The sequence below is a fragment of the Podarcis muralis genome, chromosome 13, assembly GCF_964188315.1.
Source record: "Podarcis muralis chromosome 13, rPodMur119.hap1.1, whole genome shotgun sequence".
NCBI lineage: Eukaryota > Metazoa > Chordata > Lepidosauria > Squamata > Lacertidae > Podarcis > Podarcis muralis.
This window is the reverse complement of record NC_135667.1, coordinates 6605371-6630225: the sequence shown is the minus strand read 5'-3', so window position 1 is coordinate 6630225 and position 24855 is coordinate 6605371. Positions and strand designations below refer to the sequence as shown.

Here is a 24855-nt window from a genome sequence, read left to right as displayed (position 1 = left end):
GGCAGAAAAGTGCATTTAGCCCAGCCTTCTGTCTCCAGGGCTAGCAGCCAAATGGGCCTCGGAGGCCCAGAACCCGGGCTTGGCTGTCAGAGGCATCTTCTCAAGCCTGCCTCTTAACAACGGGTAATCAAAGGTATATTGCATCAAGGCAGATAGAGGTTTTCAACCTTTCTGAATCCACGGCTCCCTTGATCAACTGCATTCTTTCTACGGCACCCCGTGGGGCTCAGGAACCCAGTTATGTTACCCCTTGCCTGCAGAGTGGGCAGCCCCTCACCCCTTTTCAAACACCCTTCAAAAACACAGGCCGAATATTCTTGGGTAGAAAATACAGAAAGATATCTTCAAAGACATGGGTAGGCAAACTATGGCCCGGGGGCCAGATCTGGCCCAATCACCTTCTAAATCCGGCCCGTGGACAGTCCGGGAATCAGCATGTTTTTACATGAGTAGAATGTGTCCTTTTATTTAAAATCCATCTCTGGGTTATTTGTGGGGCATAGGAATTCGTTCATTCCACACACACCCCAAATATAGTCCGGCCCCCCACAAGGTCTGAGGGACAGTGGACCGGCCCCCTGCTGAAAAAGTTTGCTGACCCCTGGCCTAAGAGGTTCCATTTTCTCGCTGCCTGTGGCAAACAGGGGTTTTGAGGAGGCTTAAATTGAATTTGACAGTGGCTCCCAAATCCCCCCCCCCCCCAACGGATGGCTTGAAAATTGCTAAGGGTCTTGATGGACCACTTAAATTGTTTTTCTGCCTATGGTAGCATTTGTAGGAAATGTGCTAGGAAATGAATGATTCTTAATCTTTTTTTTAATCGCTCCCTTTATTTCTCACATCCTGCATTTTATCGTATTGCGATTTCAATCCCACAGAATCCAAATTTCAATACAGTAAAACGAAATGTGAGTGATAAAGATCCAATTGCAAATCAATAGGAGCCCTGAATGTGACGGGTCTGCTGCTCCCGTCTCCAAACACCAAATCCACAAACCACCTGAATGAAGTTTGTGGATTGCTGGTGGTCCACAGACCACAGTTTGGGAACCTCTAATCTGGTAGATTTTCAAAGCTCTTCTGAGCCAGCCTTTGCCGCTGCGTCTTGTGGCTTTGAGTTCCACATGCTGTTTTGCATGGGGCAAGGCTTCCTTTTGCTTCTCCTAAGCAAACCGGCATGCTTGCAGCCAGCCGAGATAAAGATAGCACACCAGCTATTTAACAGCAGTCGATCTTGGGTGGGTGGGTAGGGGGATATATGATCCTGTGACCCACATGTGTGGGGTGAATAACAAAAGAATTTGTGGGTGTCTAGATTCAAAATGCTGGGCTTTACACACTCTTCAGCAGAAGAGGAGCCCCAGCAGCAGAATTTAAACTCACGACATTAAGCAGCAGTATCGTGGAGAACACAGCCTCTTGAACCCCTTTCATATCCCGTTTAGTTGCATACAGCGCTCCCCATTTTCTACCCCTCCAAGCATTGATCAGACCACACCAGTTTAGTAGGTTTAAAATGCTTTACTTACAAAATGTTCCAAAAGTCAGATTCGTGCGTTTATCCAAGCAGCAGCAAGGAGAACACAAGGCAGAATATTCTTGGGTAGAAAATACAGAAAGGTATCTTCAAACACATGCTCCGAGCTTGGAGAAAACGTCCTCCCTGGTGGATGACATGGCACAGAAAGGAAGGAACAGGAAAAGAAGGCTTCACTTCCCCTCATTGGAGAATAGGGGGTGTGACCTAGCTGCGTCTAGGAATCTGCCTCTGTGGTCTTAACCCCTTCGCGCATTAACTAGCACTCGTGCATAGTTATGGTGGACTGCAATTTCCCACACACCTTGGCTAAAGAAATGCATTTTGCAGGGAGGAATGAAGAGGGCGAAGGGGAAATTAGCGTCACGCAGGCACAGTCTCAGATTTATTGGGGAAAACTTTGGAGAGAAGGGGACTTAGGCAGCTGTGGGAAGCTTCAGTCTCCACATTGGCTTCATAGGACTTAACAGATGGACATAAAAACCAGTTAAGAGACTTATGCTGCAAGATTGGAAAGGCAGTCCTGGTTGGATGAAAATCTGACCTGTTTATACTTGTCCGTTTTGTTTAGACATCTCTTTGGACTGCTGATATTAATGTACAAATTTAAAGCACAATGGATGAAATATTCCTATTACCCATCGTCTTTTATTGTAGTGGCTTTAATCATTATTATCATTTTACAACGACAATGATTTTCATATTTTTTTAAAAATAAAGGGAAAGGAAAACATTGGGTTGGATTCAAGTTTTCCTCACCAGGAGGGGAGAACCATGTACGCCACTTTTTTTGCTCCTTGGAGAAAAAAGGTGAAATGGGAATGCAAGATACAAACAAGTTGGCCGTGTCAATTGATTTCTATGGGTCTTCTGTGAGTAGGACTTACGCCAGACGTTCGGGTTGTATTCCACTGGCTTTTCCTCAGAGCACACCCGCCGGAGTGAACAGCCGTGGCGAATTCAGGCCTGTGAATTCCAGTAGGTCTACTTGGAGTAACAGTTAGCTGAAAGACGAGAACGTTTACAAGAACGAGGCCTCCGTACAGAGGAGCCTGAGCGATAATATGCGCCCGTTTGCTTTTCCTCAGGAGGCTTTTCCGAAACCTACGCGGCTCTCTGCGACTACAACGGACACTCTTGCCGCGAGGAGGTGCAGTGGGTAAGTCGGTGGACCCGATTCTGAGGCGCCCTCTCGGATAACCTTGAGCAGAGAGACCCCCTTCGCCAGAGCAAGGGGGTTAGCGATTGTATCCTGAAAAAGAAACCGCCAGAAAAGTAGCAATTGCTCAGGATGTGGCTGCTTTGTGGCTTTCTCACCTCCTCGCTAGCCACAAGGACTTTTAGGTGGAGCAACTCGCACGGGGTGGCGGTCCCCCCCTCCCCTTCCGCCTCGCCCAGGGGTTTGGTGCAAATCGAGGCACCTTCGCTCGGTTTCCGAAACCCTCGCTTCCTGCTCTTCTGCTCAAAAACAATATGCAAATCTGCTCTGGGAGGTTTCTGGGCGAATGTGACAGGCAAATCGAGGCCACAGTCAGGGACGATGGCAGCCTTGGAAAAATATGTGTGTGGGTTTTTTGGTGTGTGGGGGGGGGGTTGTAGCGGGAAGTTTGGGCTGGAAATAGAGAACCTGGGGGGTGGAGAAGATCTGGCAGCAGAATGGTTTCATGCACGCTTTGTGGGTGTATGAAGATGGATGTATTATCTTGGTTTTTGTGGTGAGTGGGGAGGCCACAATTTACCTTTTCCTCCATTCAAAACTCTGCAACTCACTGGCTCATCTTGAACCTACCTCACAGGATTGTTGTGGGGGGGGGAACGGGAGGAGAAAACCTTTTTATGTTGCCCTGAGCTCCTTAAGGGAAACTATATTAATCATCAACTGGTTTCTTTTCTTTCTGGCTACTGTCTTATCCCTCGCGCTGTAGGACGTTGACACAATTTACCATTCCGAAGACAACCGGGAATTCAACCTCCTCGACTTCTGTCACCTGGAAAGCCGGTGAGGAGAAGCCATGTGAAACCATCTCTGATAATCATCATCATCATCATCATCATCATTTATTATTTCTACCCCGTCCGTCTGGCTGGGTTTCCCCAGCCACTCTGGGCGGCTTTGAACATTAAAAACTCGCTTACCCCAACCCTACCCTGGTCCACCCTCCATGTAGCCCCACAGACCTCAAACCCATCCTCAAACTGCTATGCGCTCACTAGGCAAGTGCCTCAGTTTCTCCCCTTCTATCTGCAGTATGGGTCTAATAGTGCCGGCCTACCTTGGAAGGCTGTTGTGAAGATTGCCTTGTGAAGCACCCAGTTCGCCTGCACCATGCATTTAAAGTACACGGCTTCCCCCAGAGAATTCTGGGAGCTGTTGTTTGTGGAGGGTGCTGGGAATTGTAGCTTGGGCGGGGGGCAAACTGCAGTTCCCAGGCTTCCCTTGAGGGGAAGCGATGTGCGTTAAGTGTACAGCCAGTGCTGGATTTTACGTATAAGCTAAACAAACTATAGCTTAGGGCCCCCCTCTCTTGAGGGCCCTCAAAAAAATTAAAAGGAAAAAAACCCTGGATCTACATTTCCAAAATACAAGATAAAACACAAATAAAATGGCTTTAGATACCTATTAGGTCCATAAGTATAGCATATATTCAACACAAACAACAGCAACAATTTGTTGTTGACAAAGGACAACTGGATATATAAAGGGCCCCATTACCTTCAGTAGCTTAGGGCCTCGTCAAACCTAAATCCGGCCCTCTTGGGGCAACATAATTAACAGGGCACTGAAATATTAAAGAGGTCGAAACGAAACATTGCTAAGGGAAGTCGGATATAAAACACGCATTTCAAACGGCACAATTAGCAAGAGAATAAAATCAGAATAGAAGGTATCTGCTGCCATCGTCGATGATGGGCCGAAGCGGCTGCAGAAGCTCAGGCCCTGTGACTTGAGTCTGCGCTGAGAGGCAGCCAAGATTGGCTCAGCAGCCTTAGCTTTTTGCAGCTGGAGTCAGTCCAGGCAAGGATTTGCCACTCCCTCCCCTAATCCCATTTCCCTCTCCCCCCTTTCTGCTTCTCCTCACAGGGACTTGGCTCTGATCGTGGCTGCGTTGGCATACAACCAGTGGTTCACCAAACTCTACTGCAAGGACTTGCGGCTGGTAGGTCTCCCAAACTGCGGGCAGGCGGCTGGGTGCTGATTGGGTCGGGAGGCAAGGAGGCTACCATTAGGTGGCGCCAGAGACCACAACTGGCAGAGCCAAGCAATTCAATTTTGGTCCTCCTCCCTGCCGAGTCCTCCAAAGGCCACTCTTGAGACGAAGGAGGAATTCTGACAACCAGTGACAACCCCAGGACTGGTTGTTAAGCAGGAAGGCAAGTCGGGGGCTGGCTGGCAGCAGTGCAGTGTAGTGGTTAGTGTGCCAGAAGAAGATCTGGGAGAGACCAGGGTTCAATTTCCCGCTCAGCCCATGAAGCTCACTACTGGGTGACCCTGGGTCAGTCTCACTGCCTCTCAGCCTAAGGTAAAGGTAAAGGGACCCCTGACCATTAGGTCCAGTCGTGGCCGACTCTGGGGTTGTGGCGCTCATCTCGCTTTATTGGCCAAGGGAGCCGGCGTACAGCTTCCGGGTCATGTGGCCAGCATGACTAAGCCGCTTCTGGCGAACCAGAGCAGCGCAAGGAAACGCCGTTTACCTTCCCGCCAGAGTGGTACCTATTTATCTACTTGCACTTTGACGTGCTTTCGAACTGCTAGGTTGGCAGGAGCAGGGACCGAGCAACGGGAGCTCACCCCGTCATGGGGATTTGAACCGCTGACCTTCTGATTGACAAGTCCTAGGCTCTGTGGTTTAACCCACAGTGCCACCCGCGTCCCTGCCTCTCAGCCTAGCCTACTTCGAAAGGTTGTTGTGGGAATTTAAATGAGCAGGGAGAACTTGGAGGGAGATAGGTGGGGCAGAAATGCAGAAAAATAAAAATAAATTTTAAAACGAACGAGTGCCTCCACTGACAGGAACCAAGTGGGTGCGCGGAACGAAGAATTTCCTTCACTCTTAGGCTAACCCACACCTGGGATTTTTGCTCCTCTGCCGGTCTTAGAGGCACAGGTGCTGGTTCAGAGGAATAGCTGCCAGCTTTGGCAATAATAATAACAATTTAATAGGGACGCGGGTGGCGCTGTGGGTTAAACAACAGGGCCTAGGACTTGCTGATCAGAAGGTCGGCGGTTCGAATCCCCGCGACGGGATGAGCTCCCGTTGCTCAGTCCCTGCTCCTGCCAACCTAGCAGTTCGAAAGCACGTCAAAGTGCAAGAAGATAAATAGGTACCGCTCTGGCGGGAAGGTAAACGGCATTTCCGTGCGCTGCTCTGGTTCGCCAGAAGCGGCTTAGTCAGGCTGGCCACATGAGCCGGAAGCTGTACGCCGGCTCCCTCGGCCAATAAAGCAAGATGAGCGCCGCAACCCCAGAGTCGGTCACGACTGGACCTAATGGTCAGGGGTCCCTTTACCTTTACCTTTAATAATTTAATATGTGTACCTGCCCATCTAGCTGGGTTTCTGCCGCCACTCTGGGCGGCTTCTAACAGAAGGCAGCAGCGATGCTCGGTCCAGGTTTGCACTGAGTGTCGCCTCCTGCCGTTAACTCCCCTCCCACCCCGTTCGAAGCACCCACCGAAACCTTCCCTGGCACCCACACCTCTTCTTTCCTCCCTAGGGCTCCGAGGTCGCTGAACAGGTTCTCCACACGGTGAGCAAATCCCACCACCTAGAGGAGCTGGTGCTGGACAATGCGGGGTTAAAAACGTGAGGCATTGCTAGATTCACCTTTGCGCCGCTGCATGCGGATTGGGGGCGGGGGAGAGAGAGTCTTCCGGTTTTCGCAGGTGCCTTTCGGCCGGGGCCAAGCCCATGCGCGATGCTCAGGCTATGCCGCAAAGTGGCGGGTCCAATTTTTGCGGTGTGCACCTTCAGCACTGGACTTTCTGCACATTGCTGTACTTTCAGTAGCAGAGAGCCTCTTTCTATTGCTATTGCTATTTCATCGCTTGCAGTCTGCACCAGTGGGAGGGGCTTGGTGGAATGGGAGGGGCTTGGTGGAATGGGAGGGGCTTGGCGGATCGTATCCCCTGACGTTTCCTGTTCTGGGCACGTAATGCAGGTCTTTCTGTACCTGCGCACGCACACCTTTTCAAAGAAATATTCATAAATCCCAGTAATGTCATTTGAAGGTGGCAGGTTTTCCACCCCAATATGGGGCAGCTGCATATTCCTGCATCGCAGCGGGTTGGACTAAATGACCCTTAGGGTCTTTTCCAACTCTGCAATTCCACGATTCTTTGAATACTCTGGGGTTTTGCTGCGTTGCCGCAATAAAAACATACCACCTTGCAAAGGTGTGTGCACCCTAAAAGATGGGTTTAAGGAGAAAAAACCCTGTAAAATGAATATCAGTTGAGTACCCGAGCGCATATACCGGCAGCCTTGTTTACCATGGTTTGGAATGGGCAAAATTGAAGTGTACAGTGGTGCCCCGCAAGACGAATGCCTCGCAAGATGAAAAACCCGCTAGACGAAAGGGTTTTCCGTTTTTGAGTTGCTTCGCAAGACAAATTTCCCTATGGGTTTGCTTCGCAAGACAAAAACGTCTTGTGAGTCTTGCGATTTTTTCCGCTCCCTCCCCCCTTTTCTAAGCTGCTAAGCCGCTAATAGCCTTTTAGCCGCTAAGCCGCTAAGCCTTTAATAGCCGCTAAGCCGCTAAACTGCTAATAGCGCTAATCCGCTAAGCCGCTAATAGGGTTGCTTTGCAAGACGAAAAAACCGCTAGAGGAAGAGACTCGCGGAACGGATTATTTTTGTCTTGCGAGGCACCACTGTATTCTGGTTTCCTTGCAAGAGGAGATAGTCATTTCTTTCTTTTTTGGGGAAAAGAAAACCCAGTACTGAGACCTTGTGGAAGGGTGATATTCACTTGACTTAAGACTTCCACTAACATCTGTCTATCTGTCTGTCTGCCTGTCTGTCTATCTATCTATCTATCTATCTATCTATCTATCTATCCATCCATCCACACCAGGCTTCCTCAAACTTGGCCCTCCAGATGTTTTGAGACTACAATTCCCATCATCCCTGACCACTGGTCCTGTTAGCTAGGGATGATGGGAGTTGTAGTCCCAAAACATTGGGAGGGCCGAGTTTGAGGAAGCCTGATACACACACACACACACACACACACACACACACACACACCCAGCTATACCTCAGGGTCATGCATTCGAGCCCCACATTGGGCAAAAGATTCCTTCCTTGCAGGGGGTTGGGCTAGATGACCCCCAGGTTCCCTTCCAACTCTGCAGTTTTGTGGTTCTGATTCTATGTGTGACTCCCTTCTAAACATGCTGAGATTCAAGCGCATCTTCCACATGCGGCTGTGAGTGTCAGTTGATTCCCTCGGGCTGCTGTGAAATAATATGGCAAGAGAGCTTTTTTTAAAAAAAAGCCTGAAGGCAGCAATTCAAATTTTATTTATTATTTTCATTTTTATGCATTTCAATAGTTTTGCAATCATTTTAACATTTTGAAACTTGACTTCCTTCCCTTTCTTTCTGCGGTTCCTTAAATTATTTTTTTTTATATTTTCTGCATATTCCAAATTAACTTACCGTATTTTCCGCTCCATAAGACTCACCTGACCATAAGACACACCTAGTTTTTAGAGGAGGAAAACAAGAAAAAAATATTCTACTTTAAATATATACACATATAAAATGGCATGTTATTGCAATAATCCTGCCAATGTTCTTATCTGTATACCATTTGTTTGTAAATATTTGATAAACCATTTCCATTCTTTTATAAAAAGTTTGTTACTTTGATTTCTTGGTTTTTCTGGTATTTTTCGCCAATTCTATACAGTTTGGGTAGTTTTGTCCCTATAATTCCCAAAAGGAAAGCTTCTTCTTTTTTACAAATGTTATTTTAAGCATGTTTTTCAATTCATTATATATCATTGAAGTATATTGTGGCGAGCGCATCATTCCTTCTAGCGGCTGCCAGCTTCCGACACCATAATGATCAACTGACATTTTGTGTTTGTTTTGAGTACAGTGGTACCTCTGGTTACGTACTTAATTCGTTCCGGAGGTCCGTTCTTAACCTGAAACTGTTCTTAACCTGAAGCACCACTTTAGCTAATGGGGCCTCCTGCTGTTGCCGTGCCGCCGGAGGACAATTTCTGTTCTCATCCTGAAGCAAAGTTCTTAACCCGAGGTACTATTTCTGGGTTAGCAGAGTCTGTAACCTGAAGTGTATGTAACCTGAAGCGTATGTAACCCGAGGTACCACTGTACAGGATTATGAGTAAGATAGAAAACATGCTTTGTTTCAATTAATTTGCACAAGGGTCTATATGAACAAATGCAATCATCTTAATTATAAAAGGAGATCTCACTCCTGTCTCATCTTGGCCCTGCGACCCTTGATTCAATCCAGCTTCCCCTGTGACGTCCCTGTTGGGGAGCTTTCCTCTCACTTGTTTTCATCTCTCCGGGTCCGTTTGCAGAGATTTCGCCCTGAAACTGGCCTGCGTCCTGGCGGAGAACCCAAACGCCGTCCTCCATGCCCTCACCCTCTCCCACAACCCCTTGGAGGACAAAGGTGAGGAGGGATCCTGAACCAACAAGGCCTTTGGGGGTAAAAAAAAAGCTTCTCTGCTCGTTGCTCATCTTCGCCCCACTTTGCTTCTCGTCCCCCTTGAACAGGTCTCAGCGCCTTGAGCCAGCAGCTTCTGTGTTTCCCCAAAGGCCTCAGCAAACTTTGCCTTTCCAAGACCAGCATCACTGCTAAAGGTACGCTTGGCAGGGGTGGGCAAGCTCATAGCTGTCAACCGTCCCTTATTTGGCGGGAAAGTCCCTTATCCCAGCGCCGTGTCCCGCTGCTGTCCCTTATTGATGATGTCCCTTAAATTTCCCGGGTTTCAAAGGAAGCAGCTCCTCTCCCTCCCTCCCTGCCGGCCAGGGAGGAGGGAGGCTCCCACTGTGTTGCTTGGCTGCGTTGCTCACCCAATAAGGAGTCTAAGAACGACTGGGGGGTGGAGCTCGCATGCCTTGTGCCAATCAAATCGGCCGCGTTGCCTGGGGACTCGCCTTTGCTCAGCGCTTCCCAGCGGAGAGGTGACAGTGGTTTTCCTTGCTGCATCCCCTTTGCCGGGTTGCTGCGCTGTGGGAACCATCACTTGAGGCTTCGTTTGGCTGCTGGCTGGGCTTTCTGCCTTTGGCTTGGAGGGGCTCAGAAGTTGAACATACCTGTGCCCAGAAAATCCCTTATTTTGGCTGCTGATCCCTTATTTTCGAGGCTGCTGGTTCCTTATTTTCAAATCTGTAAGTTGACAGCTATGGGCAAGCTAGAGATTCCATACGTCCAGAATTTCCCATACATATCTGTGAGAATGTTCAGGGTGGCAGGAGAGGATATATTGTTTATTAATATCCTTCCTAACTTGCGCTAGCAAGTTCCTTTACTTAGCAGAGTTACATTCCCCCTTTTTACATGCACAGCAGATAGCTGGTCGCAGGCAAGTATGAGCCTCTCGCTATTATACAATTCAGTCTGTCTCAGATTGAATTGTACGTTCCTGGCAAGTTCCCTTGAATCCCTCTTAAAAGAATAACGATGCCACAATCTGATTCAAAGTCAATAAAAGAAGTTTACTTACATCAGTTCACAACTGGATTCCTGAAGGCAGCCTTAGTTTCAAATATGTACAGTGGTGCCTTGCAAGTCGAAAAGAATCCGTTCCGCGATTCTCTTCGTCTAGCGGTTTTTTCGTCTTGCGAAGCAAGCCCATTGACAGCTTAGCGGATTAGCGCTACAGCGGTCTAGCGGCTTTTCGCGATCAGCTGTTAAGCGGCTTATCAGCGGAACAGCTGATAAGCGGCTTAGCGCCTTAGGAAAAGGGGGGGGGGGAGCGGAAAAAACCCGCGGGGACTCGCAAGATTTTTTCGTCTTGCGAAGCAACCCCATAGGGAAATTTGTTTTGCGAAGCGCCTCCAAAACGGAAAACCCTTTCGTCTAGCAGGTTTTCCGTCTTGCGAGGCATTCGTCTTGCGGGGCACCACTGTACATGTGGAATCTACCCCATATGGGGGAATAATCCCAGTGCTTCTGCTAGCAAAGCAGTCCTAGCTAAAAGCTGGTCAAACGAAGAAGGAAGTCAAAAAAAGGAAAGATTGCTGCGTGACTCGTCCTTTTGTTACCTGGACAGGTTAGGCCATGCCCACCTTCTATCACATGCAGAGGGAAGGATGCTCCAGCCAGGAGGAACAGGAAGTTTCGACTGGCTGGACCAAACTTTCCCTCACATGTCTTCTCTAGCATTTCAAGGAATGTTGTACTTGACTGCCTTTCATGGATCACATCCCACAATATCTGGGATTCATCTGTCGGAAATTGCATCCAGACAGAATTTACAAAACCGGTAAACCGGTAAACACTGACATATGGCAACCTTTGTTGGAAGAGTTGGGTTTTTTTGGGGGGGGGACTTCCTAAAAAATGGCTCAAAAACTTGTGTGTCTGGATTTTCACTTTTTGAAATGTGGCAAGCTCAGTGGGCAGAGTGGGCACAGGATAAAAGGAGCGTTCACAGCACTTTTGGTCCAGTTTGCATTTAAAGGCCGCCTCAGGCGGTTCCTATATTATTATTAGCTGCAGTATTTAGTAGATTGACGCATTAAGTCAAAATTCATTTGTTTGTGTATTTGTTCTATTATGTTTTTGACATTTACCAGCTGCCTCATGACCAAAAAAAAACCCCAAAGAAGATTTATCTGACCTGGGGAGAGGCTTCACCAGTTGGTTTTCTGCCTGTCATGCAGCTGGCAGGCAGAGGCAATGTGAGGCAAACTGAGCCAGGCACCTAGGGCACAGGCACCTCAGTCAACATGGCCCTTGGAATGAGGCATGATGGGAGTTGTAGTCCTGTAACATCTGGAGGCCTAGAGGCCTAGGGCTGTGCAGTCCCAGGAATGTTTACTCATAAGTAAGCTGCACTGAATTCCCCAATAAGACTGACTCACTATTAGGGGTGGGGGACAAATTAAACTCATTTCTTATTTAAGGATAAACCTAATTTGCACTTTGCGAAATAATATGCAAACCGAAATTTAGCCATCCTTCAAAAATGGGCTTATCTCTGAATTTTGCAGTGGAGCTCTTTGGCCGAATAATTTGTACCAAAAAAATATATGCATAGACATGAGGTAAAATGAGCACAAAAATGCATATATTGTGAAGATAGCATTTATATGGGGTGTATTAGGCAAAATTGTGTACAAGGAACAGGTTTATAAGGAGAAATTCAGACTCAAATACTGAGGAATGTTGATAAGGTTTATTTTTTTTAAAAGTAATAATCGCGAACCACTTCCCTCACGAGTTGTGAATGGGGGAAGCGTCCAAAGAGCTACATAAACTGAACGGCAGTGACAGTTTGTGGGCCTGTTTTCCTTTCTCAGGACTCGCCATTCTGTGCCAGACCTTTGGAGCCAACCCAGCCTTCACCAGCTCCCTCCGCCATCTTGACCTGAGCAAAAACCCAGGGTTACTGGGGACGGAGGAGGCGAACGTGAGTGACCCCGGCCTGCAACTTTTGCGGTGACGCAATTGTGGTGCATTTGTATTGGACGGCCACACATTGCTCTGCTTTCCCAGTTGTTCTGATTTGTTTCCTCAGTGTTACCACCCTGGCTACATTTGCACGATACATTTAGTGCGCTATGATACTGCTTTAAGCAGTCCTAGGTGTCCCCCAAAGCATTCTGGGAGCTGTAGTCCAGTGAAGGTGCTGAGAGTTGTTCGGAGACATCTATTCCCGTCACAGTACTACGATTCCCAGAGTTCCCTGGGAAGAGAGCGACTGTTAAGACCCTCTGAGAATTGTAACTCTGCGAGGGGAATAGGCATTTCCTCTCAACTCTCGGCCCCCTTAAACTACAGCTTCTGGGATGCTTTGGGGGAAGAAAGATTGATAGATAAAAATCTTTATTTGCATCAGCCACAAGCCATAGCAAAGGAATCAAATACAGCAAAATACCGATATACAGTGGTGCCTCGCAAGACGAAATTAATTCGTTCCGCGAGTTTTTTCGTTCCGCGAGTTTTTTCGTCTTGCGAAGCACGGTTTCGGAAAAGTTTTGGAAAAGCTTCAAAAATCACCAAAGTCTTCAAAAACCTCAAAAAAGGCTACCACACCGCGTTCTATGAGTTGCTCCTCGAAGTCAAGTCGCAACTGTATTAACAGTGTTAAGAAAAAGGAAACAAACTTGCAAGACGTTTCCGTCTTGTGAAGCAAGCCCATAGGGAAAATCGTCTTGCGAAGCAGCTCAAAAAACAAAAAACCCTTTCGTCTTGCGGGTTTTTTGTCTTGTGAGGCATTCGTCTTGCAAGGTACCACTGTAGCTAGATGGCTAGCTATACAAAAGACAGTGGTACCTTGGTTTACAACCATAATCTGTTCCGGAGGTCCGGTTGTAAACCAAAACAGGTTGTAACCCAAGGCGCGCTTTCGCCAATGGGGCCTCCCCCCCAAAAAAGGGGTTGTAATCCAAAAAAATGGATTGTAATCCAAAAAAAGGGACACACACTTCCGGGTTTGACATGGTTGTTCTGCCTGGTGTCGCCACTGCTCCACGTACTCCATCCCCTCTCACCCCTTTCCTTTCCCCTCTTTTTTAGGGCTTTTATTCCTTCCTGGCCCAGCCCAATGCACTGGTTCACCTGGACCTCTCGTCCACAGACTGCGCCGTGGATGCCGTAAGGTTTTAAGAGAGCCGCAGACTCCGGGGGCGGGGGCAAGGGTGACGTGGAAAGCCTGCCGGGTTACGAGGTGCCGATGCGGGAAAGAGGGATGGCCCCAACCTCTTGGCGACCGGGATAATCACTCACTATTCCTCCTCCTCTTGGGTGTCTTTTTTAAAAAATATATATTTTTTTATTAGTTTTTTTTAACATATCACTTCCAACATTCATATAACATAATTTCTTATCTTATACAATATTTTTGACTTCCGTCAACTCCTCTGATGGTTTTCCGTTTTTATCACTTGTTCTGCATTTCTTAATTTCTCTATTACTCTTAAATATCATTAACTAATCATTCTCCTCATAGTCCTTCTTGCAATATTTCAAATAATCCTCCTTACAAAACTTCTTGCAATCCTACTGGCGTAGTCTGTTCATTACCATTACTTTTCAAATAGTTCGTATATTTACTCCGGTCTTCTAAGAATCTCTGGTCCCGCAGGTTTCGAATCCTCCCTGTTAATTTATCTAACTCTGCATGGTCCATCAGTTTCACCCTCCATTCTTCTTTCGTCGGTAATCCTTCTTGTTTCCATTTTTGTGCCAATAATATTCTTGCTGCCATCATTGCACATAAAAACAATTTACAATCCTGTCTATTTATATCATCTCCTACAATGCCAAGTAAAAATTCTTCATCCATTTGTGTGTCTGTCTGTCTGTCTGTCTGTCTTGTCTATCTGTCCCCATAGCTCTTTGGGGCTTTGCTGCACGGATGCTGCCCACGGCTTAGCTACCTCAACCTGGCACGGAACACCTTCTCCCACAGGTAAGGAACTCCGCTCGTCTCTCTACCCTCTTTCCAGGAGACCCTCCGGTCAGATCAACTTCTGGATGCTCAGAGCGGCGGTGGCGGGGTGGGGGTGGGGTAAATGGCTTCTCTGATGGCCTTTGGCTTGGAATCAATTTGATTCCCTCCCCCTCTTTCTTTTTTCCTTTCTCCTTCTGTGATGGAACTCCTATTTGGGGACTTCCCTGGCTTTTTTCTGGCCCACGTAGGACCAGTCTGGATAGTTAGCCTTGGTGAAGACTTGACGTTTTCATCCCCCCAAAAGTTTTTGATTTGAGTTTCCCCTGAAATGAGGCTGTGTTTTAATGTTTCAATGTTGTATTTTAATCTTGTTTTTAAGTTGTGTTTCAATCAATTGTTTTTATATCGGGTGTTAGCCGTCCGCAGCCCGGTCTTGGCTGGGGAGGGCGGGGTATAAATAAAAATTATTATTATTATTCCTCTGTCTCCCTCTACAGGAAAGGAAAGGGACTGCAGCCATCTCTTAAGCAATTTTTCTGCAGTGCCTATTCCCTCACCTATGTGAACCTGTCAGGCATCAAAATGCCCGTGGAGGCATTAAGGTGAGCACCCGCCACTCGCCCGCCCTGCACCCTGTCACTCCGAAAACACTGTGCATGTGCGCGTTAAAGACTCTATTCTTTATTGTACTGTTTTACTGTTAGCCGCCCTGAGCCCGGCTTCGGCTGGGGAGGGCGGGATATAAATAAAAATTTATTATTATTATTATTATTATTATTATTATTATTATTATTATTATTCTGCCATTAGGTTTTCCAGCTGGCCACTTTGAGCTGGCCACTCTCTCGTGTAGCCGGGTCTCTGGAACACAGAAAGACCCCTTAAGGTTGACAATAACAATAATTTTATTTGTATCCTGCCCTCCCCGGCCAAAGCCGGGCTCAGAGCGGCTAACATAATAAAAATCAGACAATATGCATAATACAATATACAATATGCAAGTGAAATAACATTCAACATTCATTAAAATAATATAGATTATTAAACATGGCAAATCAAAATGGAGGATTTTGCAACACTGAACAAGATACCTTTGATTTTATGAGTGAAGCAAGAAGAAAAAAGTATTATAGGATTCAAACAAGAATGAGCTTCTTTTTTGAGTCGGACCTTTTGGTCTATCTAGCTCAGCATTTCGTATGCTGACTGGCAACAGGCGCCCAGGGTTTCAGACAGGGGATGTTCCCAACTCCTGGGACTGTCTGCGTGCAAAGCTCTGTCCCTGAGCCATCTTTGAGACTCATGAGATGGGGTGTAGTGACCTCAGGGCAAGGAGGGATCTCATGATGTCATGGGGTCACCATCCCACAAAAGACAGAAAACAAAGCAAAACCCTAATACATGGAATGTGGTCCAGTGGTAAGGACAATGACTTATTATTATTATTATTATTTTATTATTTGTACCCTGCCCAGCCGACTGGTTTGCCCAAGCCACTCTGGCCAGCATCCAACAAAATATAAAAACACAGTAAGACATACACCTGACATTAAAAACGTCCCTGTACAGGGCTGCCTTCAGATGCCTTCTAAATGTCAGGTAGTTGTTTTTCTCTTTGACATCTGGTGGGAGGGCGTTCCACAGGGCGGGTGCCACCACCGAGAAGGCCCTCTGCCTGGTTCCCTGTAACTTCACTTCTTGCAGTGAGGGAACTGCCGGAAGGCCCTCGGAGCTGGACCTCAGTGCCTGGGCTGAACAAAGTAGAGACACGAAGGCCTAGAAGGGTGAGAGCATTTCTGTGCCTTGCCTGGGAAGGGAATAATGGCTTCTTCATTACTCTCAGCGCCTTTAACTACACTTCCCAGGATTCTCTTGGGGAAGCCATTTCTGTTTAAAGCGGTATGATATTGCTTTAAATGCATAGTGTGGATGGGACCTTAAACACGTGGACATCGCCAGAGTGAGGATGGCTGGTGTAGGGTAACAGGCTAGCTAGCTCCCAGGACTTCTGAGAAACTAATTTCCCGCAACATTCTCACATGATTGCCATGACAAACCTAAGACTGGTTCAAGCTTCCAGGGCCACGTCCATGGGCTCTGCTGCCCTCTACTGGAGGGAGGCCCCGACTATTTGAGTGATAGCCACCACCTCAGAAAGCTTTAAACTTTGTACTGTTTTTTAATGTTGTTAGGTTTTTACCATGTACAGTGGTACCTCGGGTTAAGTACTTAATTCGTTCCGGAGGTCCGTTCTTAACCTGAAACTGTTCTTAACCTGAAGCATCACTTTAGCTAATGGGGCCTCCTGCTGCTGCCGCACCGCCGGAGCACGATTTCTGTTCTCATCCTGAAGCAAAGTTCTTAACCCGAGGTACTATTTCTGGGTTAGCGGAGTCTGTAACCTGAAGCCTATGTATCCTGGTACCACTATATATATATTGCTGCACAACGCCTTATGATACTGTGTGAACTGGTGGTATAGAAACACAAATGAGTGTTAGACAAATTCACGCAGAACAAGGCTCTCAGTGGCAATGGTTGTCGTCCCTTGCTGCCCGGCCATAGCAGAGCTCAGTGGTGGGAGAGGTCAGCCAAACAGCCAAGTATTGGGGAGGGGTACTTGGCTGGAGGCAGAGTCTGTATACAAGGTCCAGTCCAGTCCTAAGGTCAGGAGTATCTCAGTTCACTTAGTCAGACGATCTGGGGGTCAAGAAAGTCGAGGGTCACAAGAAGCAAGAAGCAGCAAGGTCTGGCCAGGAACGACAAATGTCATTTCCAGCAACTGACTGAGGCTGGCAACCCTGTTTAAGAGCCAGCTGGTTCACATCAGGAGCAAGAAGGCTGATCAGTGGCAGGTGGAGTCACTCTGCTTCCTGCCCCTTCAGGCTGCTGCTCAGCAGGTGAAGCAAATTCCTGGCCCATGACAACAATGGCTGTGCTCTCCCTGCGTCAAAGGAGCAGTCAGTAATCAGACACTTCAAAGATGGCGTTAATTCTTCATCAGCAAAAACACGGCCTCCACAGACTTGGTTGAATGTCAGGCCTCATGAGCATAGATTCTCGTTCCCGGTGGTCTTCCTCCATGAAAATCATTTGCCGAGACTGACAGTCTTCTCCGCCTCCTCACGGGTTTTCCCCAAGGAATCGGAGACTGCGCCTCCATGCAGCCAACCTCTTCTCTTCCCCTTTCATGCCTCTTCTGGTTCGGGGTAGGCCACAGAATACCAGTTTCTGAGAACCACAAGCAGAAAGAGTTGACCTTTAAAGCCCTAAACGGCCTCGGTCCAGTATATCTGAAGGAGCGTCTCCACCCCCATCGTTCAGCCCAGACACTGAGATCCAGTGCCGAGGGCCTTCTGGCGGTTCCCTCATTGCAAGAAGTGAGGTTACAGGGAACCAGACAGAGGGCCTTCTTGGTGGTGGCGCCCGCCCTGTGGAACGCCCTCCCACCAGATGTCAAAGAGAACAACAACTACCAGACTTTTACAAGACATCTGAAGGCAGCCCTGTTTAGGGAAGCTTTTAATGTTTGATGTATTACAGTATTTTAATATATTTTTTTGGAAGCCGCCCAGAGTGGCTGGGGAAGCCCAGCCAGATGGGCGGGGTATAAATTATTATTATTATTATTATTATTATTATTATTATTATTGATGTTGAATTTTCTGCATGCAGAGCAGGATTTCGCTCACTCAGATGTCCCTAGTTCGCTTGTTTAAACCACAATATGTCCTTGCCTTCCTCGCTCAGGTCTCTTTTCCAAGGTCTGTCGGCCAACACCCACCTCAGCGAACTCCACCTGGACCTGAGTGGATGTGAGGTAAATCGGGGTGGGGCGAATGGGGTGGGCTTCTTGTGCAGACGTCTTCTCAGAGAGGAGGTGTTGGGGGCCGAGCTGCTTCCATGTGAGGCGATTTACCTCAGAGCTTCCCAGCATCCGTTTGATACGATAGGCCCTTTGAGCACTCTTTCTTCTCTGAGTCACTCATTAAATCTCTTTCTCTCTCTCCGTCTTCCTTTCCTTCCTACCTAGTTGCGCTCCCCGGGGGCTCAAGTCCTTCAAGAGCAGCTGTCTGGAATCAGCGCCTTGAGTAGTCTAGATCTTTCTGACAATGGTGAGACCATGATGCTCCCCAGCTGCTGCTGCTGCCTTAAAAATAATAATAATAATAATAATAATAATAATAATAATAATAATAATAATAATATTATTTTATTTATATCCTGCCCTCCCCAGCCAAAGCCGGGCTCAGAGCAGCTAACAACAGCAAAATATTGTGTTTGCCCTTCCTTGTTGCACATATTGATATTGCGCAGTCTGAAGTGACTAGAAGCATAAGAACCGACTCCTTTTGGAATAAATCATTGTCCAGACCCATTAAAAAAAACCCCATTATTCAAACTTTTACTAGCAGATCTCTTTAAAATAAAACAGAATAAAGGAAATGCTATGTCCGAAATATCCGTACAATGCCCTGTGCTCTCCAGCACAAGCTCTGCACCTTGCAAAATACAAAATAATCCAAACAGACCTATAAGCAAAGGCTTCTCTCTCTCCACAGCTTGCATTCCAGCCTACAGGCTATTTACTCTCCCTTCAGGAGAGCTTCATTTTACATCTTCACTCCGTTGAGTTTGGGAGAAAAGACTCACAAAGGCAGCTCCCTTCAAAATGGAGATTTGCAACCCAATACCTCTCACGATATGATCTAAAGTTACAACCCTTATGTGTTAGCTACCAGAGAAACAACAACCAGTTAGTTATTCATTAACAGCGAAAGCTCAGAGTGCTCTTCTTGGCTTTAATATATCCCCATGGGGGGGGGGGAACCCCATGTTGAATCTTCTGCAATATACCTTCAGCTATTTTTCATTTCTGTGTCAATTAAAGCATTGTACTTAACATTCCTGACCTATGCTGCCACTCCCTCCTCCTCCTCCTCCTCCTCCTCCTCCTCACGCCAGGCTTCGACGCCGACTTGCTGACTCTCGTCCCGGCGCTAGGCAGGAACAAGTCTCTGAAGCACCTCTGGCTGGGCAAGAACTTCAACGTTAAATCCCGGTGGGTTTATTTATTTACTGAATTTAAATACCACCCTATACCCGGAGGTCTCAGGGTGGTTCACAAAACCTGCGCTACATAGAGGTGGATTTAGGGGAGCACAAACGGTTGGCCCACACTGGGCGCTGAGCCAAGAGGGAGCCGCAGGGTATACTGCAATAATGACGAGCAACAGAAGACGAGAGGCATTTGGGTGCTGAATGTTGGCGTCACACAGGGCACCACTGAAATTTCAAAGCCCAAATTCCGCCCCTGGGCCATGTCGCCCCTGGGTTGGGCGATCTAAGACCATCCAGGGCGATGGTGTCATGTTGTAGTTTAGTCACTAGGGGGCGCTGCACTTAAGTTGCTTCTTCATTTGGAAGGTTTGTGAACCGTTTGACCATAGAGATCTCTGATCGATGTACGAGATGTTGATAAAGTGCGGCTGAAATCCACAATTTTACAAAAAGAAATATTCACAAGTTGATGGTCATTAAAGCACAGGGGGAAACCCAGCGGAACTCTAAAAACAAACCGGAGGTTCCTTTTTCTGGAGAGATTTGTCAAAAGGCAAGCTTGGTTCCATCTTATTAAGTTTATTCGTGAAGAATCAGAAGCCCTGGGTGAGATATGCAAACATAGGGAGCAGTTCTGCTGAGGAATCATTTCAAGATATACTAAAAAAATCACACACCCATTGTTTCGTGGGGCCGCAATGGTGCAAAAACGTGGTTACAAAGCACGGATCCACATGGATCCTCAGGATTTTTGCATTGGGTCACCCCAAATTCACCATCAGATCACATAGCATGTCCATGGCTACAGCCTGCACCAAAAAAATCACGCACCCACTCTTGCCTGGGGCCGCAATGGTGCAATAAATGTGGTTACAAAGCACAGATCCACATGGATTCTCAGGATTTTTGCATTGGGCTACCCCAAACTCAAGGACAGTGGGTGGCACTGTGGGTAAAACCTCAGTGCCTAGGACTTGCCGATCGTATGGTCAGCGGTTCGAATCCCCGCGGCGGGGTGAGCTCCCGTCTTTCGGTCCCAGCTCCTGCCCACCTAGCAGTTCAAAAGCACCCCTAAGTGCAGTAGATAAATAGGTACCGCTTTACAGCGGGAAGGTAAACGGCGTTTCCGTGTGCTGCGCTGGTGCTGGCTCGCTAGAGCAGCTTCGTCATGCTGGCCACGTGACCCGGAAGTGTCTCCGGACAGCGCTGGCCCCCGGCCTCTTAAGTGAGATGGGCGCACAACCCTAGAGTCGGACACGACTGGCCCGTACGGGCAGGGGTACCTTTACCTTTACCCCAAACTCACTGTCAAATCACGTGTCTGTGGCCACAGCATGAACCACAAAAATCATACAGCCACTGTTTTGTTCAGAATATTTTTTTTCTTGTTTTCCTCCTCTAAAAAATAGGTGCGTCTTATGGTCAGGTGCATCTTATAGAGCGAAAAATACGGTACCCTATAGGGAGCAATTCGTAAATGGAATCAAATAAATAAACAAACTGCCCTGACAGCCCCATATTGCTCTTGTTCCTCAGCCTGATGTTCTCCCTGTTGTCTCTCTGTAGGACCTTGGAAGAAATCCTTCAGAAGATTGTGCAGGTGATCCAGGAAGAGGAATGTGTAAGTCAGGGGTCAGCAAACTTTTCCAGCAGGGGGCCGGTCCACTGTCCCTCAGACCTTGTGGGGGGCCGGACTGTATTTTGAAAAAAAGAACGAATTCCTATGCCCCACAAATACCCAGAGATGCATTTTAAATAAAAGCACACATTCTACTCATGTAAAAACACGCTGATTCCCAGTCCATACGCGGGCCGGATTGAGAAGGTGATTGGGCCGGATCCAGACCCCCGGCCTTAGTTTGCCTACCCATGGTGTAAGTCCTTTGCTGTGTGAAAGTGGTGTGGTGGTTTGTAGAGTGAAGAGTGGGGCAGGTGGAGAGTTGCAGACTGAAACCTGTGGGGGAAATCAGAGCGACAGTGTGGGTATCTCTGTGACTGGGTTGCGCAACATGTTTTCTTTACTTCCACTAGTGGAGTTTGCTTGGGTTTTTCCCCCAATTTGAACAGGGAAACAGAGATGAGGACAGAGTAGATTTTAACCACCGCCCTGCTTTTTCCTGATCTAAATGGACCCCCAACACAGACACACAAATCTACTATTAGCCCCTTTGGCACCACGAATGCTGGGGCCTGTATTTTATAGGTTTTAAAGATAAACGAGGTTGGCTTCGAAAACAAACATACGTTTATTTATTGTCGTTGATGTCGTTGAATTTGTATACCGCCCTTTATCCACAGACCTCAGAGTGGTTCACAACATAAAAAGACGATATAAAAAACACAGAATACATAATAAAAATGAGAACAACAACAAACCAGTGATCCGCACCACCCTTCCACAGCTCATTTTAAAAGGGCATCAGATTTCAGTCAGCCAAAGGGCTGGTTAAAGAGGAACATTTTCGTCTGGCTCCTAAAAGTATACAGTGGTACCTTGGTTTACGAATTTAATCTGTTTCGGAAGTCAGTTCTTAAACCGAAACCGTTCTTAAACCAAGGCGCACTTTCCCTAATGAGGCCTCCCGCCACTGGTGCCCTTCCACCGTTCGGCTTCCGTTCTTAGACCGAGGTAAAGTTTGCAAACCGGGATACTACTTCCGGTTTTGTGGAGTTCATAAACTGAATTGTTTCTAACAACAACAACAACAACAAATTTTTATTTATACCCCGCCCTTCCTGGTTCATAAAACCAGGCTCAGGGTGGCTAACAACAAATTTAAAACACTTAATTAATGCAACCAAAAACAGTATAAAATACAGTATAAAACGTGAATGACAATAAATTCAGAATTTAAAAATCAATTTAGGGGGGAAATCTATCCAATAAACATTAGATGATCACCAGGGCTAGCTGGCTAAATTTGTCCTATTTGGGCCAGCAAGGAGACCAGGGGAGAATTAGGTGTGGGATCCCAGAGCAAAAGGGGAGGGAAGGAAGGGGAATAAAAGATCAGGCTAAGTTCAAATTGAAAGCCAGGCAGAATAGCTCTGTCTTACAGGAGGTTAAATCCTGCAAGGCCCTGGTCTCATGGGACAGAGCATTCCACCAGGTCGGAGCCATCACTGAGAAGGCCCTGGCCCTGGTGGAGGATAATCTGACTTCCTTAGGGCCCGGGACCTCTAAACTATGATTACTCATGGACCTTAAGGTCCTCTGCAGGGCATACCAGGAGAGGTGGTCTGTAAACAGGACTGTTGTTAAACCGAGGTCCCACTGTATAATGAAGGTGCCACGACACCTTCTTCACACTTTCTCTTACTGTCTGTGTATCTTAGGCTATCTATCAATATATATCGGTACCACAATGGTGCAGGCAATTCTTCCCCTTCCCCTTTTATTCTCACAACAACTCTGTGAGATAGGATAGTCTGAGAGGCGGTGACTGGCTCACGCAGACCCTGTGAGCATCGTGGCTGAGTGGCGATTTGAACCCCGGTCGCCCTCCATCCCCAGTCCTAATCTGGCACTCTTAAGCCCTGTGCCACAATGAGATGCCCACTCCGTCCTTGTCTTCTTCTTCTTCTTCATCTCCTCCCTCCTGCCTGCTACCCCAAAGTCCCTGCAGTCTTTCTCCGTTGCCGACTCCCGGCTCAAAACCCGCACCAGCATCCTGATCAACGCCCTGGGCAGCAACACTTGCCTGACCAAAGTGGACCTGAGTGGGAACTGCATGGAGGACATCGGAGCCAAGATGCTGTCGAAAGCCCTGCAGATCAACAGCACGCTGAGGTGGGCGTGGACAACTTGCCGGTCAGGTGGGGGGGGGGCTTCCCGCTTGGTTTTCCCAGCCTTTGGATCTCTGGGGTACACTTGCCCCCCCCCAAAATTTTGCCACGTGGACCCGAAAATGCCTGCTTCTTTGGGAGGGAAGGAAATTTACCTCAGCGCACTCTCCGACTCCTCCCCATCAGCACAAGGATTGCTGCTCGCACAATGGGATCCGTGCAAGGATTAACGCTGGGATCACTTCTCTTCCCCAGATCTGCACTAGCAAATCGAGGGAACCCCCTATAATAGATTTAGAGGGTGAATTGGCGGACGAGGAGAAGGGGTGGGGAAGTCCAATGGCAGTAGCTGTCGCCTTGCGCTGAGGGGACGCTGAGTTAGGGTAGCGCTGTGTTGGCTGCAACTCTACCCCCACAAAACCCCCCAAATAGTATGGAGGTTTATATAATCATAGAGGTGGAAGGGACCGCAAGGGTAATCTGGTACAACCCCCTGGAAAGCAGGAATCTTTTGCCCAATGTATGACTCGATTCCACAACCCGGAGATTATAAGTCGGGGATGAAATAGGAAACCAGGGAAGGGAAAATGTAATGGAGTATTCTAAGAATGGGCTCCTGGTCAGGTATACTGTGTCTTCCTATCTTCTTTGGCGATCACTCGTAGCCGAGTAAGATTGTCTTCCATAAACACGGTTTTATTAGTGAATCCGTAAGTGACTGTGGAGGCCAATTCTGGATCCACATATCCTTCTACAATGGGGACATCGGTTTCCGGGCGGGAGTTGATCATGGTGAGGGTTTGCCAAGCGTGCCTTCCTCTTAGCGCGTTTCTCCCTTGCGTCCTGAGTTCGAGTGTCTTCAAAGCCCATGACCCCTTTGGTAAAGGCTGTTCTCCAGTTGGAGCGCTCACAGGCCAGTGTTTCCCAGTTGTTGGTGTTTATACAGTGGTACCTCGGGTTAAGTACTTAATTCATTCCGGAGGTCCGTTCTTAACCTGAAACTGTTCTTAACCTGAAGCACCACTTCAGCTAATGGGGCCTCCCGCTGCGCCACCGGAGCACAATTTCTGTTCTCATCCTGAAGCAAAGTTCTTAACCTGAGGTACTATTTCTGGGTTGGCGGAGTCTGTAACCTGAAGTGTATGTAACCTGAAGCGTATGTAACCCAAGGTACCACTATACTACAAAGATTTGCCTTGAGAGAGTCTTTAAACCTCTTTTGTTGACCACCAGCATTACGCTTCCCCTTTTTAAAGTTCAGAATAGAGTAGTTGCTAACGGAGGCTTCTTCACATAACTGCTGTTTGGCAGCCAAGGAGGGAAGGAACTCAATTGCTGGTTGTGGGTCAGGAACTGGTAAGTCAAAACAAGAGATGGGATCACAACTGCTACCTGTTCCCCCACCCCTTTCTTGCTTTCAAGGAGTATTTCCTGGGATAAGAACAATACAACTGCACAAGGCTTTCAGGACATCGCCAGGGCCTTGGAAAAGTGAGTAACTAGGGCGGTTTTGTACTCCTTTTCCTCGAGGGAATAGGGGGGCGGGAGGAGTCGAAAGCCAGTGTGGTGTAGTGGTTAAGAGCAGTAGATTTGTAATCTGGTGAACCAGGTTCGATTCCCCGCTCCTCCACATGCAGCTGCTGGGTGACCTTGGGCCAGTCACACTTCTCTGAAGTCTCAGCCAATGTGGTGTAGTGGTTAAGAGCGGTAGTCTCGTAATCTGGTGAACCAGGTTCGATTCCCCGCTCCTCCACGTGCAGCTGCTGGGTGACCTTGGCTAGTCACACTTCTCTGAAGTCTCTCAGCCCCACTCACCTCACAGAGTGTTTGTTGTGGGGGAGGAAGGGAAAGGAGAATGTGAGCC

The 24855-nt window shown here is 47.6% G+C and overlaps 1 protein-coding gene across 4 annotated transcripts in view; it reads left to right on the top strand.

Moving 5' to 3' along the window:
- CARMIL3 (capping protein regulator and myosin 1 linker 3) overlaps positions 1-24855 on the top strand; it is an 87412-nt gene that overhangs the window by 30693 nt on the left and 31864 nt on the right. For all 4 annotated transcript variants that reach the window (XM_028703072.2, XM_028703069.2, XM_028703070.2 and 1 more), the window contains exons 7-22: positions 2626-2696; positions 3463-3536; positions 4620-4695; positions 6252-6340; positions 9096-9190; positions 9295-9381; positions 12049-12158; positions 13268-13345; positions 14086-14162; positions 14642-14746; positions 17895-17964; positions 18178-18259; positions 19110-19206; positions 20772-20826; positions 22823-22995; positions 24414-24482. In XM_028703072.2, coding sequence (XP_028558905.2) covers positions 2626-2696; positions 3463-3536; positions 4620-4695; positions 6252-6340; positions 9096-9190; positions 9295-9381; positions 12049-12158; positions 13268-13345; positions 14086-14162; positions 14642-14746; positions 17895-17964; positions 18178-18259; positions 19110-19206; positions 20772-20826; positions 22823-22995; positions 24414-24482 — 1408 coding nt within the window. The remainder of the gene's footprint in view (positions 1-2625; positions 2697-3462; positions 3537-4619; positions 4696-6251; positions 6341-9095; positions 9191-9294; positions 9382-12048; positions 12159-13267; positions 13346-14085; positions 14163-14641; positions 14747-17894; positions 17965-18177; positions 18260-19109; positions 19207-20771; positions 20827-22822; positions 22996-24413; positions 24483-24855) is intronic.